This window comes from Orcinus orca, chromosome 6 (genome assembly GCF_937001465.1).
Source record: "Orcinus orca chromosome 6, mOrcOrc1.1, whole genome shotgun sequence".
NCBI classification, from domain to species: Eukaryota; Metazoa; Chordata; class Mammalia; order Artiodactyla; family Delphinidae; genus Orcinus; species Orcinus orca.
In genome coordinates this window covers 97,184,001-97,200,330 of record NC_064564.1, presented here as the reverse complement: position 1 = coordinate 97,200,330, position 16,330 = coordinate 97,184,001, and the positions used below count along the sequence as shown (strand labels likewise).

Here is a 16,330-nt window from a genome sequence, read left to right as displayed (position 1 = left end):
AAGGTACGAGGGATAAATTAGGAGTATAGGATTAACAGATATATACCACTATGTATAAAATAGAGAAGCAACAAGGATTTACTATAGGGCACAGGGAACAATATTCAATATCTTGTAATAACCTACTATGGAAAATAATCTGAAAAAATTTATATATATATAAATATATATATAACTGAATCACTGCTGTACACTTGAAACTAACACAATATTGTAAATCAACTATACTTCAAAAAAAATCTCAACCAACCCTGAAGACATATCCACTATTGGCAGAGATGCTAATTCTCGAGCTTCTAATAGGTGGCTGCCTGAATAGAATGAGCTACAGTTAACTATATATATAATAAAATATTTTAAAATTATAGTATTGATATATCAGAACAAGCTACACCTTGGTTGTTTTCAATATATGAGGCTTTATCAAGTAATACCATATTAGGATTACCATCAGGGTTGAATACAAGGCAGGTCAAAAATGAAGATGGTGGCACAGACTGGAGATTGGTCACTTATAGGAAGATTGAACAAATAAGGAGATACGTGTGGATAATAGGTTTCTCAGTATCAGAGAATGAAGTAATAAATATAGAAAGGAAAAAAAACAGAATAAAATCTGTGGTGTTGGACTGAAATTAGAGGTATTGGTGCTACCTCATGGTTTTCAATTTACATAGAGTTATATGTAGAGATAAATATAGATACAAATGTGTGCACATGTAATATATACACACAAACATATATTCCCTACCTCCACCCACTGCGTGGGAACAGTGACACCCCAATAAAAATGAGGACATCTAGTCCTCAGGTCTGGGTTTCTAGATATCATTCTCCACTAAAAGGACCAGCGCTTCTTGGAGAAATGTCTTGTTCTAAAACTGGGACTGGAAAAGTACAAGATGAGCCTGAAACAACTTACGGCAGAAAGCAAAGAAGTACTCAAAGAACGATGGAACATATTGAAAGGACCCAGGCACCAACCTGAACTGATTTGGTCTCAGGGGCCATGTTGGGGGCAATAGAAATAATGATAGAAACAGATTATAACCCACTGAATGAAAGAGAAATCCATGAGTCAATAGTGGTGGAAAGGAAAGAGGGAGGGAAAGAGAGAGAAAGCAGTTTAGTTGAATGATAAATGGGCTATTGAGAAGAGAACTTTATAGAGGAGAAGCCTTAAAGACACCACTTCAACCAAGTGATCAAAGTAAACATCCCCAGTAATGGGACCAAATGACACCCTTCTCCACCTGACAGGATGCTGTGAGAAAAGTAAGCATCACTTCTGTGCTATTCCTGCCAAAGATGCATAACCTGTGTTAGTCATAAGGAAGCATCAGGCCAATTCAGATTGAGGGACACTCTATGAAATAAATGACCTATAATCTTCCAAGGTGTCAAGGTCATGAAAGTCAAGGGAAGTGTGAGGAACTGTTCCAGACAAAAGAGACATGACAACCAAATGCAACTCTTGATTCCGAACTGGGTCTTTTTCCTACACAGGATATTATTAGAAAGCTTGAGTGTGGTCTGAGGATTGTACAGTAATAACATATCAAAGTTAATTTCCCAATTTTGATAGCTGTATTGTGGTTTTATGGAAGAATGGCCTTGTAGGAAATATCATACACATTAGACAGTGATAGGACATCGGGTTTGCAAATTACTCTCAAATAGCTCAGGAAATAAGAGGTTTTGGCAGTATTTCCAACTTTTTTGTGAGTTTATGATTGTTTCATCTGTTAAATATATACGACTATGCATAAAATATATAAAGTTTGTGATGTTAATAAACTGTAACAATTCCCTTGATAAACAGACAAAATATATCCATTATCTTGTGTACATATATTAATTTTTTAATAATTATACCAGTATAATCTCAGGATTTTTAGTAATTGCTGTCTTTAACCAGAGCAATCAAGTTTTTTCTCTAGACACAGAAAACGTGAAGCAGAAAAGCAAGAACTATATAGCTATTTTTGTCCACAAGTCTCTTTGGATAAAGAAATTACCTTTTATAATTTAATTCAGTTGAAGACACGATTTTGTGATTTTGTAATCTTTTTTAAAATTTTTACTGAAATATAGTTGATTTACAATATTGTGTTAGTTTCAGGTGTGCAGCAGAGTGATTCATTTATATATATATATAATTTTTTTATATTCTCTTCCATATAGGTTATTATAAGATATTGAGTATAGTTCCCTTGATTTTGTAATCTTAAACAAAGTGATTTTAGGTAATCTAACTAGCTAAACTAAGAGAGAATTTAGGAAATTCAAATTAATTAGGCTTTCCATGAAAAAAATCTATCCAAGACTGGCATAGAGGGAAGAGATAAAGTTGTTTTTAAACTAATTTATTAAGTCAGTTTAATTTTCAGAGTCATCTTGATTATGAATATTTCAAAAAGCTGTTTTCCATACCTTTACATTATGATATGTTAAAATCTCCAACATGTTTTTTTGTTTTGTTTTGTTTTGTTTTGCTGTACGCGGGCCTCTCACTGTTGTGGCCTCTCCCGTTGCGGAGCACAGGCTCCAGACGCGCAGGCTCAACGGCCAGGTCTCACGGGCCCAGCCGCTCCACGGCATGTGGGATCTTCCTGGACCGGGACACGAACCTGTGTCCCCTGCATCGGCAGGCGGACCCTCAACCACTGCGCCACCAGGGAAGCCCTCCAACATGTTTTAAAGCAAATTTTTCCATTTGACTTTCTAATCTAGTATCCAAGGCTGTAAATGAAACTCACACTTAAGCCTTTTTTTCCCTAGGTTAGAGCTTTAGCAGAAAAAATTTCTTATATAGTCAACATATTTAAATCATATTTAGAATTTTTAGTTTCTCTTATTTTAAATTTATACAAGCACTTAATATATTGAAATTTTTATAGAAGTTAACCAGAAAAGGTATTTGCTCCTGATGGAGCAAAACCTATGATTTTGAGATCTTATAATCTAACTTATCAACTCTCTCTAGAGGTAGACAAAGTATCTCTATTTGCTCAAAAACTATTTCATATTTATAAACTGGGAATTTTTATCAACTCTTATACAAGGTAGAGGAGTTTAAGAATTTAAGGTAAAAATATAAGCACTAATATTTATTAAGGATATTGATCAGCTGAAGAATAAAAACGTGTAATTAATCACCATTTGTTCTTCTTGGGAAATACAGTGTTGAAAATCTGTGTAATTTTGTGATTTTTCCCTCTGAATTTACCAAAATAGTCTTTCTCTTTTTTTTCTAGGTCCATTATTTTTTCTTTTCTTTTTTTTAACAATAGTGATAATCTCCTTTCTTTTGCCTTATTTTATAAATCCTGAAGAAAGTAATTTTGGCATTATTCAATTGTTAAGAAAAACAAAAGCAGACGGTTGAATACTAAGGATTCAGCTTCCTTTTAATTTTGGTGCAGGAATTTTAACTTAGCAGATTTTGGCACAATTGGGACCACAATAAATGCACATGAAAAATTACCAGAATTCTGAAAGAAGTAAAAAGGCTCTGAGCTTGAGGGTCAGAGGAAGCCAAATTGACACAAACCGAAATACATAAACAGAGAGAATCTAGGAAGAAAAACACCAAAAACTTTTCAAACTTGCATTCAAGTGCCAGGAACAATCAGAATCCTCAGGCATACAACCAAAAAAAGGTCATAGAAATCAGATTACAGATTCTTATCAACTGCCACTTGACAGAAATCACTCAATGGCCAGGCCACAGAATTAAAACCCAGATGCCACCGCTGTTGTCACCAGGGTAGATTCAACCCACCCTGTTCAACTAGAGCAAGAACCAGAAGCAGAAACAAATGTGACCAAGAATCAGTTTAGGGTGTGAGAGCCAGAGAACCCAATCGCCACATAAGCATTATGACAGGAGCCAAGAGAAGATGAGCCAAGGACCCAAGGGGTCCAGGACCAGAAAAGATCCAGGTTCGCTTTAATCTACACATTCACAGTGGAGCCTTCAGAATAAGAGTCAAAGAATAACTCAAAGACATATGGTAAAATTATTAGCATACTATTTAATTATGTACAAGGGAAAACAATACATTAATTTCCTCTAAAAATAAAATAAAATGACTTAAATATGAGAAAGAGAACTAGAGGAGACAAAAAAAACCAAGCCACTTTGATTTCTTGCTTTGGTGGTAAAACGCTGATCTGCCTGCAGCCAGCAAAAAGGCCTGTCAGGTGATTTTTGCCCTCAGGCAGCCAAATGGGTCATCAAAGGAAGCCATTTCAGTTGTTTATTCTGCAGAAGACCTGGGGGGTTAACTTGGACGCGTACAAAACAGGCAGTCTCTGCATTATGTCCTGCAGTGTAACCTTTGCCAGCACCCACAACTTTAGGTCTGCACCATTTTCTTATTCAAATTGTTCACTGATAATCGAAAAGGTAAATTAAAAGAAGTCAAAGTAATTCAGATTTCAAATGAAATTGAAGGAAAAAAAAAGCATCTCTACTACTGTAGGTGCAGGAAGCCTTGATTGGTCTTGCTTTCCCCCATCAAGACTCTGCCTCACCACCCACTACTTTGCCTTGTTCTCCACTGTTAACAATCTTGCCATCCTGTTGTTTTTCTTCCAAGCACACAAGGTGTGCTTGTGGTGGCTACTGTTCAAGTGACCAACTTGCTCTGGGTTTCCTGGGACTTTCTGATTTAGCACTGAAAGTCCTGTATCCAGAGAAGCCCCTCAGTTCCAGGCACAGTGGGACAGTTGGTCACCTCAGTACTTTCCCGTTGAATTGTAAGAATTAGGTCCACACTGCAAGGGTAATAAGATCCAAGAAAGCTGCACTTTGCAGAGGTTTCTGGAAGTATCTTGCATTTTCTATCTTTTTTAATTGTGGCAAAACATACATAACATAAAATTTACCATTTTAGCCATTCTCAAGTGTACAGTTCTGTGGCATTAAGCACATTCACATTGCTGTGCAACTATCTATCTCCAGAACTTTTTTATCCTCCCCAACTGAAACTCCATACCCATTAAACACTAACTTCCCTTTCTCCTCCCCCAGCCCTTGGCAACAAGCATCGTATTTTCTGTCTATGAATTTGACTACTCGAGGTACCTCATATAAGTGGAATCACATAATATTTATCCTTTTGTGCTTTTGGTAATTTCTTAAATTATAAATTGAATTTTACCGATTTTCAATTATAATAGCTAAAATAACCAGCTGTTGACCGAGCGCTACTAGCAGATGAAATCAATATCCAACTTTTTTTGGCCCTCTACTCACCTTTAAAAATTTATTTAGTGAATGAATGAATGAATGAATGGTTTCCCTACCTCTGCCTCAAAACTTGGGCAGGCCCCAGGACTTTTGCTGGTCACTCTTAAGGAGTAAGCAGTTGGTCACTTTCAGTAACAAACAAAAATCTCAACTCCAAAATCTGGGCACATGGGATGTCTTCTCAGAAATCCTGCCATCTTCTTACTCATTTGGTGGGTGTTTTATGTTTGTATGTTGATACCCACTTGGCCTCTTGGTAAGAGTGAAACCCCTTATAGCATGCACACATTGAGGAAAGAAGAAAGCAAACAGTCCATCATCTCAAATCATTAGCAAATCTAATCTAAAAGACATTGAGCACAGGCATTTGATGGGAGGCCAGTTGGAGTCCATCTACCTCCATACCTAGCCTCTTCCTTTAACTTTAAAATACCAGAGACTCTGGTCCTGAAAGCTGGAATTTCCTTGCACTTATTACATACTGTAATATTCTTTAATTTTTATACCAAAAAATTATAGGTTCACTGTTAACAGGCAGAATACTACACCGATATAAAAAATTAAGTTCATAATTTCCCACACCAATCTCATCTCCAATTCCCCAAAGGGGGAAAAAATATTAACAGGGTAGAGTCTATCTTCACCTCTTTTTCCTCATAAAAATACTGCAGCACAGTATTTCATAAAAATCATTAAAATTTTGCATCATAAAAATATTACATATCTATGTACATATAGATGGATGTTATATTATAGTAATTATATTATATTCTTATCTTGTATCTTGCTCTTTTTTCCTAAGCAGATCATAGACTTCCCCCTCTGAGTCTCTGTAATTCCAAACTTCGGTTTGTTTTCCTCAAGAGAGAACAACAGTGGCTACTCAGGGTGTGATTTAAAGGCATAAATATAGAGGAGACGTTGTCTGGTTGTCCCAAGCTGGCTTTGTCTAGCTATGAAAGGCTGCTGACTTTCATTCATAAAGCATAGGTGACTATGTTCTTGAATCAAAGAAAAGAAAGGAAATGAATGAATGCTCCTTCAATGGAGGAGATGAATGACCAAATTAAGTAGCCAGTTGGTTTAATTACAGCTTTCAGTTTTCCCTCATTTAATAAGCATTGCAACCATTCCACCTCTGGTCAAAAATAACAAGTAGGTGGTATTGTGTTTGTGATTATATATCTGAAATATATGAAGGCAAAAACAAATAGTAAATTCATTCTCTGCATTTTTCTTCTTATGGTTTACATGTGATCTACCTATTTTGCTAAAGTCTCACTGTTTCTAAACGGTGCTTTTTAGACCTTCAGCATCTGTAATGTGAGGAATGCTAAGTGTAAATTCAGATTCCTAGGCCATGTTTTGACCTCTCCTGGATCAAAATATCTGCAAATAGAATTTGTATCCAAAAAAATTTCCGCAGGTAATTCTAGCATACACTAACTTGTTTGAAAACTACCCCTAGGCCTCACCACAGGCTCAGAGATTTGCTGATATCATCTTTTAAAAGACTCTAATCATCTTCTCTAGACTTCAGATACCTAGCATCCCCCCACCTCCTCCCCTTTTCTGTCCACCACCCCCAAGCATGTTACGAAAACAGGAAGCTTGCATACTCTTGGGTCCAGCTCTATGCAGGCAGGCTCTGAATAGCCCCTGGGTCCCCAGAAGAACATGAAGAAGGAGCTGCTGATTTAACTGGGCCTAAGAATTGCCCTTGACTCTTTGTGTTCAGACCTAGGAAACAGTAGTTCTGAGTCTGCTGGGACCCTAACAAGCATTGGAGATAAAACGTTTTCTGTCTCTAGGAGAGGCTAGAGCAGCATGCAAACACCTTTGTGGATGCTAAGAAGAAAGCCAAGAAGGGAAAGAAGAGCGAGGATTAATAAAGGTAGTGACTGCCTTTTGCATCTTGTCATTCTCAATACCAACAGTCAATGACAGTTCTCGAATGGTCAACATGTGAATGAGTGACTGGATGAATTTGTTTCATACTTTTTGGTGACCGAAAACAACAACAGCAACAACAATTTCCTAATCCCTGAGATTATTGCCCACTTGAAAAAGACACGTGGGTGCTTCATATTGGTCTACAGTCAGAATGTCATCTGTAACTTTTACTAATGTCTACAAGGAACACTGGTGGGAACCGATTCAATAGGCTTTAAAACTCCAGAGAGTAAAGCATGGAATTCCCTGGAAATGCTTTGTCATGAAGACACTGCTAGGAAGCAGCTCTGGAGCTCTGTGGGTGCCTGATTCAGAGCCTCATAAACATAAAAGAGAAACAGTAAAACTGAGAAAAGCCAAGGTCAGAAAGCTGCCTTGAGCCAACACATTACTGCCCACCTGCTAAATTCTAGGCTATTCTGTCCAGCCTCAAGGACCCTGAGCTCTTTCCAGGTTCTAATTTGACCAGGCATTTATTAGGTTATAATAAAAGGAGGAATGAAAGAAAACAGATTCTTTGGAGAGAATGGACAACAACATTTCATGGGAAAAATGAGAAAATTAGCCAGAAGAAAGACATAAATTTGCCACCAAGACATCACAGTTTCTTCAAAGATACAATTCGCCTGCTGAACCTATCCACAAATATTTTTGAAACTCAGAAACATTGCAGCACATTCTCTATAAGAGGATATTACTGTGACTCGCTCAACCAGGGACCCTGTCCTGCTGGTGGACTGACACTATGATAGCTCCCAGTGTTCACCTCCTGGTATTCACACTCTGTGTAATCCCCTCCCTTTGAGAGTGAGAAGGCCAACAGAATACAGCAGAAGTGATGGGATGTCACCTCCATAATTATGTTATAATCTCTGTCTTGCTAGATTTTCCATATTGCTTTCTCTGCTTGCATACTTTGATGAAAAAAGTGGCCACGCTGGAGAGGTCCACATGGCAAAGATTGGAGAGCAATCTCCAGCCAATAGCTAGGAAGGACCTGCAACCCTCAGTCAAACAGTCCTCTGGGAACTGAATTCTGCCAGCAACCTGGATGAGCTTAGAAGTGGATCCTTCCCAGCTGAGCTTTCAAATGAGACCACAGCTTCAGCTGGCAACTTTATTTCAGTCTTGCAAGGAACCCTAAAACAAAGGAATCAGCTAAGCTATGCCAAACTCTTGACCACAGAAACTGTGAGTTAATAAATGTATATCATTTTAAGCCACTAAATATGGGGTAATTTGTTACACAGCAATAGATAACTAATGCAATCCTGATCCAAGCTGAAATATCGAGGAAAGAGTGTCTGGTTTTCACAGTTCTGAACAATTACTCTTGCTGCCCTTGCCTTGCTGGAGTCTGTGAAATAAGACACACTCTTCCAAGCTGCCTGTATCCAGCACATATATGACAACCTCTGCAGCCAGGGGGGTAGGGGGTGGGGGGAGGGGCGTGCTCTGAGAGGTGCCGAATGGGAAAGTCATTTAGCCCATGAAAAGATACTGATTTGTTAAAACAGAAACTTGTATTAGCTTGTGTTCTAAAGAGCTTTTAAATCTCAGAGAAGAGGATGATAAATTGAGTGCTACGTCCACATTTTCAATCAAAGGCTTTAGTTGTAAGTAATTCCACATGCTGTAACCATCAGCAGTATGCAAGGAGGCTGCCATATGAAATAAACCTTCATTTGCCTGAAGCCAGAATTTATATTTTCTTTAAGATGAGATTCACATCAACACAGACACACGCACACGTGTGCGTGCGCGCGACTGTTTTTGTGGGAGGATGGACTAACTGAACTCACTTTTCAATTGCATCAGCTTCTTTTTTAATGTAGTGATGAATGGATTCAATTAGATGAAAACCATACTTGTGGTTGACATATCAGGAGTGTTATTTCTTCCCACAGATTTCATCATGCACAATGACTAAAGGCACTGCCTCTCTTTGCTGTCTTTCCAGGTTACACTTATAGGCAGCTCTCTGACCAGAAGAGTGTAGATAATTCTTAATGTGACACTGGCATAAAGGAAAAGAGAAATCCTCTGAGACACTGGTCAAGAGACAACAGGTTCTTTATTCTCTGTTTACTCTTCAGGTCTCCCTGGACTCAGCTGACCAATAGAGTATAAGACCTGAGTCACATAGGGCTTCTCTTTGTTGAATTTGTATATACCCTCAATGCAAAGTTCGGGGGTCTACAAGGCCATCTTTACCTCTGTTATCAACTGTAAGTTAGAGAGCCCCCAAGATCACCCTCGAGTTTGATAATTTGCTAGAAGGACTCACAAAACCCACTGGAAGCTGCTGTACTCACAGTTACAGTTTATGACAGCACAGGGACACAGATTAAAAGCAGCTAAGGGAAGAGGTACACAGAGAAGGGTCCAGGAGAGTCCCAAGCATGGGACCTCTAGCACAGGACTCTAGTGGACTTATGCAGACACTGTTTATTTCTCACAGGTGCAATGTGTGACAATATGCATGAGCTACTGCCATCCAGACAAGCTCACGTGAACCTTGGTGTCTAGAGGTTTTATTGGGGCTCAGTCACATAGATATGGCTGACTGCCCATGTGGACAACCTTAGTCTCCAGAGGTCAAGTTCACGCCTCATGACCCAAGGATTCCTACTATAAATCACACTGCTAGTATAGACTAGCTGGCATGGCCAAAGGTCCCCAGGTTAAACAAATCAGGCAGGACATTCCAAGATCTTAGAGGTTACCTCCCAGAAGCCAAGGGCAAAGGCCAGGCCTCTCTGGGGGAAAGGTTAATCCTTTACTGGGTACCATACCAAATCCTATGCAGACTTTCCCGTTCCACTTGGCAGAATTTCCCTGCAACAGCTCTCCAAACTTACACCTCCCCTAATCTCTTCCGTCCTCAAGAACGGCACCAACAACCGCCCAGGTGATCAAGCCACTACCACCCTAATCCATGGAGTGTTTCTGGTGAGCGCAGCCGGGTAGGTGAGGGTAGCGCGGGCCGGGGACTGCCGGGTGCCGCCGGGATGCTGAACCCCGGCCCTCCTCCCCCGAGTAGGACCCCAAGCGAGCCCCGCCCGACCGCCGAGCCTCCAGCCATGGCTCCTCTGCTCACGAAGTATGCTTACCTGCAGGGCCTGGCCAAGAAGATCTGCTCCCAGCCCAGAACCGAGCCGCAGAAGCGCAAGTCGGCTGGCAAAACTCGAGTCTTAGAAGCTGCTGGGCTCCTAAAAAAGGAGAGGAAGAAAGCACTGAAGAAATCCCAGGAACGGGAGGAGAAGGCTGCCGAGGCCAAGGCCCGGGCCCCTGCGGAGAGTCTCAGGTCAGGAAGCCGGTGACAGCCGAGGAGGAGGAGGCCTCCAGCTCCACCGGGGCCCCTGCGCACGGCCTGGACAAAGAGCCTCTTTACCTGCCTTGGACGTCGTGCGGCAGCGCCTGCCTGAAAAGATACCGGAGGCGCGGGGCCAGGGCGGCGCCAAGAAGCTGTCTCCCGCCGTTTCGGAGAAAAGACGTCGGAGGAAATGGAGAAAGCAGGAGCGCGACCGGAAAGAGAAGCAGCAGCAGCAGGAGCTGAGGGCAAAGCGGAAGGCGCCCGAGGCCCCCGAGGGCGCGGAGCACGCTGAGCTGCCCTGAGGCGGCCCTCAAGGAGGCGCAGGGCCGGCCGGGGCTGCTCTTCAACAAGGTGGAGGTAACCGAAGAGAAGCCGTCCCGCAAGGCTCAGCGCAGGAAGGAGAAGAGGCAGAAGGGGAAGGGCAACCTGACGCCGCTAACAGGCAGGACCTAGGCAGCAGCTGAAGCGCCTGCGGGCGCGGCGGGCCCGGCTGGAGGAGCTGCGGGCCGCGGACGCGGGCCAGGCCCAGGAGCTCGAGGCAAAGATGCAGTGTGCGAACCTGCTGGACAAGGCCGAGGGCGTGAAGATCCGCGACGACGAGCACCTGCTGCAGGAGGCCCCGAAGCGCGAGAGGGGCGCAGCGCCAGCGCGCGTGGGAGAAGCGCACTGCGCGTGTGGCGGACGAGACGCAACAACTGCGGGACCGGTGGCGGCTGAACTCGCGCGAGAACAAGGAGGCCGAAGCTGAGCGGCGCCTGGAGAAGACCCGGAAAAGGGGCCGCATCCTGCCCCAGGACCTGGAGCCGGCCAGCCTGACCTGAGGGCCCGACTGCCCGACCCCGGCAGGCTCAGGCTCCCAGCGGAAATCGGACGCTGCCCCGCTGCCCTCACCGACTTTTTGGGGCTCAGGCCGCACGTGCAGAAGAGCCTTCAGATCCGGGTAAGGGGTGACCCAGATCCGGGCTCCAGTCCCCTCTGGTGAGGCCAGAACGCTCCCTGAAAATTCCGGGGTGGGGGACGAGGGAGTGGTGAGGAGTGAGTGGCATGGGGAGGGGCTGGGTCTTCACTGGCCCCCTCCTCCTCTCCCGAGTTCACAGGAGCAGGAAGGGAATGACCTGTGTGGCTGCTGTGTCAGCCCCCAAGTCTCTTGGACAAAAACCCAACTCCTGTAGCCAAAGCTGAAGGCGGAATTGACAGGCTTGGTAACTGGGGAAAGGCGGGGCCATCCTCAGGCTGCCTGGAATTGAATTATTCTAAATTTATTTGTAAGATGGATAAAGATTATCATTTAAGATAAACATGCACATTAAAAATCCTAAAATAACAGCTAGAAGATAGAAACAGTGTTACTAAACTAGAAAGAAGAAAAATGAAGTGGGGTGGACAGTGTCAGTCTAGGAGGAGGTGGGAGAGAAAGTAAAACCTAAAACTAAGCCGGGTGAATGGAGGATACACAGAGGCAGAGTTAAGTCCAAGCCCACAGGCAGCCAGAACCAATGCACGTCGACAAAACTCAGATGAACTTTATGGTATGTGGATTATATTTCCAAAAAACTGTTAATAAAATTCTTTTGACTAAACTCCAGTTAAGAAACAGATGGTAACCAAAAGGAAGCTGGTGTTGGCTGTATTATAAGATGAAGTCGACTTTAAGATAAAAGGCACTGCTAAGGAGGACTATCACCACGTAGCGAAAAGGGGTTCAAATCACCTGGAAGGTAGAACAGTCGTGCACCAGGAACATAGCTTCAAATCTGTCTAGCAGAAACTGACACAACTACAAGGAGAAATCAATTCACAAACCAAAGTGGGAGATTTTTAACATCTTTGTTAGGAATTGATAAACCAGGCAGACAAAATCAGATGGATATGGAAGGTTTGGATGAGAGTATTTATAAGCTTGATCTGTTGGACACACAGAACAGTGTATCTGAAAACAGTATGTACTTCAAGCACACATAGAACAGTGGTGAAAACCAACCATCTCCTAGTCCATAAAGCAAGTCATATTTCAAAGCGTCAGTGTCATACAAAGTATATGATCTGGCCACAGAAAAATGAAAAAACTTAAGAGGTAATTGTTAAAGTTTTCTGTTTGGAAGCTTAGAAACACTCTTCTAAATTACCTGTGAGTCAAAGAATCATCCCTGATGGATGTTAGCGAATATTTAGGACTGAAAGATAATGAAAATGCTATGCGTCACAACCCTTTCACAATGACATCCAACGCACTTAGCAACAGCTATTATTTTTCTGGTTTGTTTGTTCCCTGCCTCCCACCCATAAAAATATAATCTCCATGCAAGCAGGCACCAGTCTGCCTTTTTCATACCTGTATTACCTGCTCTTAGAAGAAAGTCTAACATAGAGTAGGTAGTCAATAAATATTTGCCTGACAAATGAACGTATGCCTTTTTCTTGAAAGTCAACTGGTAACCACTGGTTTATTCAACAAGTATATGAGCACCTTCTCTACAAAAGGCCAGACACAGGTGAGTCTAGGCAAAGCCCGCCCTCGAGAGCATAAAAGAGCCTAACAGTAGTATCAGTAGAATAAATAGCGTTCATCTTTGTACCTTCCACAGCGTAGAGACAGTCTTGGAGCTCATTAAAGAGTGAAAGGACAAAAGAGGACTCTGCTAAAATGGTATTAGAAATTCAGAGTGAGAAAAGAGTTCTTAAAAATGAAAGGGGGCTTCCCAGGTGGCGCAGTGGTTGAGAGTCCGCCTCCCGATGCAGGGGACACGGGTTCGTGCCCCGGTCTGGGAAGATCCCACATGCCGCAGAGCGACTGGGCCCGTGAGCCATGGCCTCTGAGCCTGTGCGTCTGGAGCCTGTGCTCCGCAACGGGAGAGGCCCCAACAGTGAGAGGCCCGCGTACCGCAAAAAAAAAAAAAAAAAAGATGAAAGGATCCCACCTGAAGCTTAACACAATATTGCAAATCAACTATACTTCAATAAAAAAAATTTTTTTTAATGAAAGGATCAGGAAAGATTTCACATAGGATTTGTGATGATGGGAAACGAGGCTCGCCTTTCTAAGTAGTGGGAGCAGTACAAATAAGGCACAGAGGTAGGAAGGGATACCTTCTGGGCAAGATTAAGTAGTTCCATTTGGAAGAAGTATAGGGTGTATAAAGAGGAATTCTAGGAGATAAAGCTGGGAAGGTTGGTTGGGATCAAAATTGATAAAAGTCCCTATAATTACAACTCTAGACAACATGGAACCTCTGAAAGTTTTTTAAAAAGGACTTACCATGACTGAAACCGTGCCTTAAAAGGGTTGAACTCAGGCAGGATCAGCTTCATGAATATGCAGACTCTGCCGTCACCGGGGACCCCGAGCACAGAAGGGCCCTGTGCTTGGTGTGATGTCCTGCTGCCAAGGTGTTGAGAGTTTAAGTAATTTTGAATAAGGGGCCCTGCGTTTTTCATCTTGCACTGGGACCTTCAAACTATGTGGCTAGTCCTGAAGTCAGGAGAGAGCGATTATGAATGATTAAAATGAGGGGGAGTCAGGAGGCAAGGAGACCAGATAAGAAACCATAATAATGGTTCAAGGAAAAGCTAAAGAGGACATGAGGTGGGGAAGCCTTCCTACTCTTAGTAGATACTCTAAGTATTTAGAGGGAATAAAGAAACTTGGGTCATAGTTTGGGTCACAGACACAAAGATATTCTTCGAAACTCTCAGCTCCAAACTACACAGAATGATTCTTAAAATGTAAGTCAGGCAGAAGTTGAAAGTTTATAGGAAGCCATTGGAAGTTTTTGAGCAGGGATTTTATATAAGATTTATTTAACAAATATTTATTGAACACTTGCTATGTGCCAGGCATAGTGGTGGAATTAGAAACCTACTGGGTGCCAGAGATTAGTGTTACCAAACGAAAGCTCACTGCCCAAGGCATAGAGAAGCCAATACTCTGGCATCGGCTTTTGAGAAAAGAAAGCTTTATTGCGAGGTCGACCTGCAGAGCTCAAATCTGTCTCCCAGATCCAACGTTCAGGGCAAAATTTAAGGAATTAGGAGAATTTCAAACCTGGAAGCTGACTGGCTCATCTTGAATCAGTCCATGTATGGTAATCAAGCTACTCTTGCTGCTGGAAGCTGGATTTTCCTCACTGAAGGAGTTCTTGCTTTGTAAAGAGCTCTGGTGGCAACATTTCTATTCTTTGAATTCCGTAGACTGAAGATCCTTGGTTCCAGGGTCATCCTGGAGACACAGGTTTCCGTGTTGCACATGCGCAGTGATGTCTCTGCAAAATACATTCAGGTTTCATTAATCAACAGCCTGTTTTTATTTTTATTTTTTTTGATTTTTTGTTTTTTTGGGTTTTTTGAGGGGAGGTTGCCAACCTTTTATTTTTCTTTTTTAACAGCTTTATTGGAGTATAACTGCTTTACAATGGTGTGTTAGTTTCTGCTTTATAACAAAGTGAATCAGTTATACATATATATATGTCCCCATATCTCCTCCCTCTTGCATCTCCCTCCCTCCCACCCTCCCTATCCCACCCCTCTACGTGGTCACAAAGCACCAAGCTGATCTCCCTGTGCTATGTGGCTGCTTCCTACTAGCTATCTATTTTACGTTTGGTAGTGTATATATGTCCATGCCACTCTCTCACTTTGTCACAGCTTACCCTTCCCCCTCCCCATACCCTCAAGTCCATTCTCTAGTAGGTCTATGTCTTTATTCCCGTCTTACCCCTAGGTTCTTCATGACCTTTTTTTTTTTCTTAGATTCCATATATATGTGTTAGCATACGGTATTTGTTTTTCTCTTTCTGACTTACTTCACTCTGTATGACAGACTCTAGGTCCATCCACCTCTGACTTACTTCACTCTGTATGACAGACTGTAGGTCCATCCACCTCACTACAAATAATTCAATTTCGTTTCTTTTTATGGCTGAGTAATATTCCATTGTATATATGTGCCACACCTTCTTTATCCATTCATCTGTCGATGGACACTTAGGTTGCTTCCATGTCCTGGCTATTGTAAATAGAGCTGCAATGAACATTTTGGTACATGACTCTTTTTGAATTATGGTTTTCTCAGGGTATATGCCCAGTAGTGGTATTGCTGGGTCGTATGGTAATTCTATTTTTAGTTTTTTAAGGAACCTCCATACTGTTCTCCATAGCGAAGGGCCTATTTTTAAAAGCAAAATCATTTTAAGCTGGTCCATGCTTTACATGCTATTTCATAACAGTCCCTTCCATAAACACTGCCAGAGTAGGAAGAATTTTGTATACAGATATTTTTCAGTTATGGTCACCATATAATTTGATCACTGTATAAAGTGTTACACTGAAAGAAAATGTAATGGTTTTCGGGGAGAAAATGTGAAAGCATCTTTCTGCTCTTAAGAAGGCTTCAAGGACATTTCAGGAAGAACCTGGGGTGGTAGGTGAAGAACTGGCTCCAAAATGAACTTAAACCTCATGTCAAGCAATGCACCATTTCAAAATGCAGTGCTAGCTTCCGGGATTTTCGAATCAGATCAGCAAATCTCCATTACAAAGAACAACTGCACATTTTCTTTTCTAAGACTAAATGCCTCACTAGTACATTCTAACTGGCTTTTTCTTTGGTTTATTCTGCTTACCCCAAGTCAGCGTTCAAAGCTGTTGGTTTATATAACCTGGAAAACAAATCTAATGAAAACCATTAGGTTGTCATCAAGGGAGAGCTGGATAAGAAGCTCTTGAACTCGTTTCACCCTCTCAAAGGGCAGGACTTATTTTTCTAACCATGAAAACAGCAGATTGGGGAGAAAGCAGAGAGCGATGCA

At 42.0% G+C, this 16,330-nt stretch overlaps 2 protein-coding genes across 5 annotated transcripts in view; one reads left to right on the top strand and one right to left on the bottom strand.

The window, feature by feature from the left end:
• PALM2AKAP2 (PALM2 and AKAP2 fusion) overlaps nt 1-16,330 on the bottom strand; it is a 611,547-nt gene that overhangs the window by 510,558 nt on the left and 84,659 nt on the right. For all 4 annotated transcript variants that reach the window (XM_049710940.1, XM_049710941.1, XM_049710942.1 and 1 more), the window contains 2 exons: nt 14,569-14,785; nt 10,324-10,422 (listed from right to left, as the gene is read on the bottom strand). In XM_049710940.1, coding sequence (XP_049566897.1) covers nt 10,324-10,422; nt 14,569-14,588 — 119 coding nt within the window. In that variant the 5' untranslated portion in view covers nt 14,589-14,785. The remainder of the gene's footprint in view (nt 1-10,323; nt 10,423-14,568; nt 14,786-16,330) is intronic.
• The window catches only part of LOC101275752 (thioredoxin domain-containing protein 8), a 709,525-nt gene that overhangs the window by 671,381 nt on the left and 21,814 nt on the right, over nt 1-16,330 (top strand). The window lies entirely within an intron of this gene.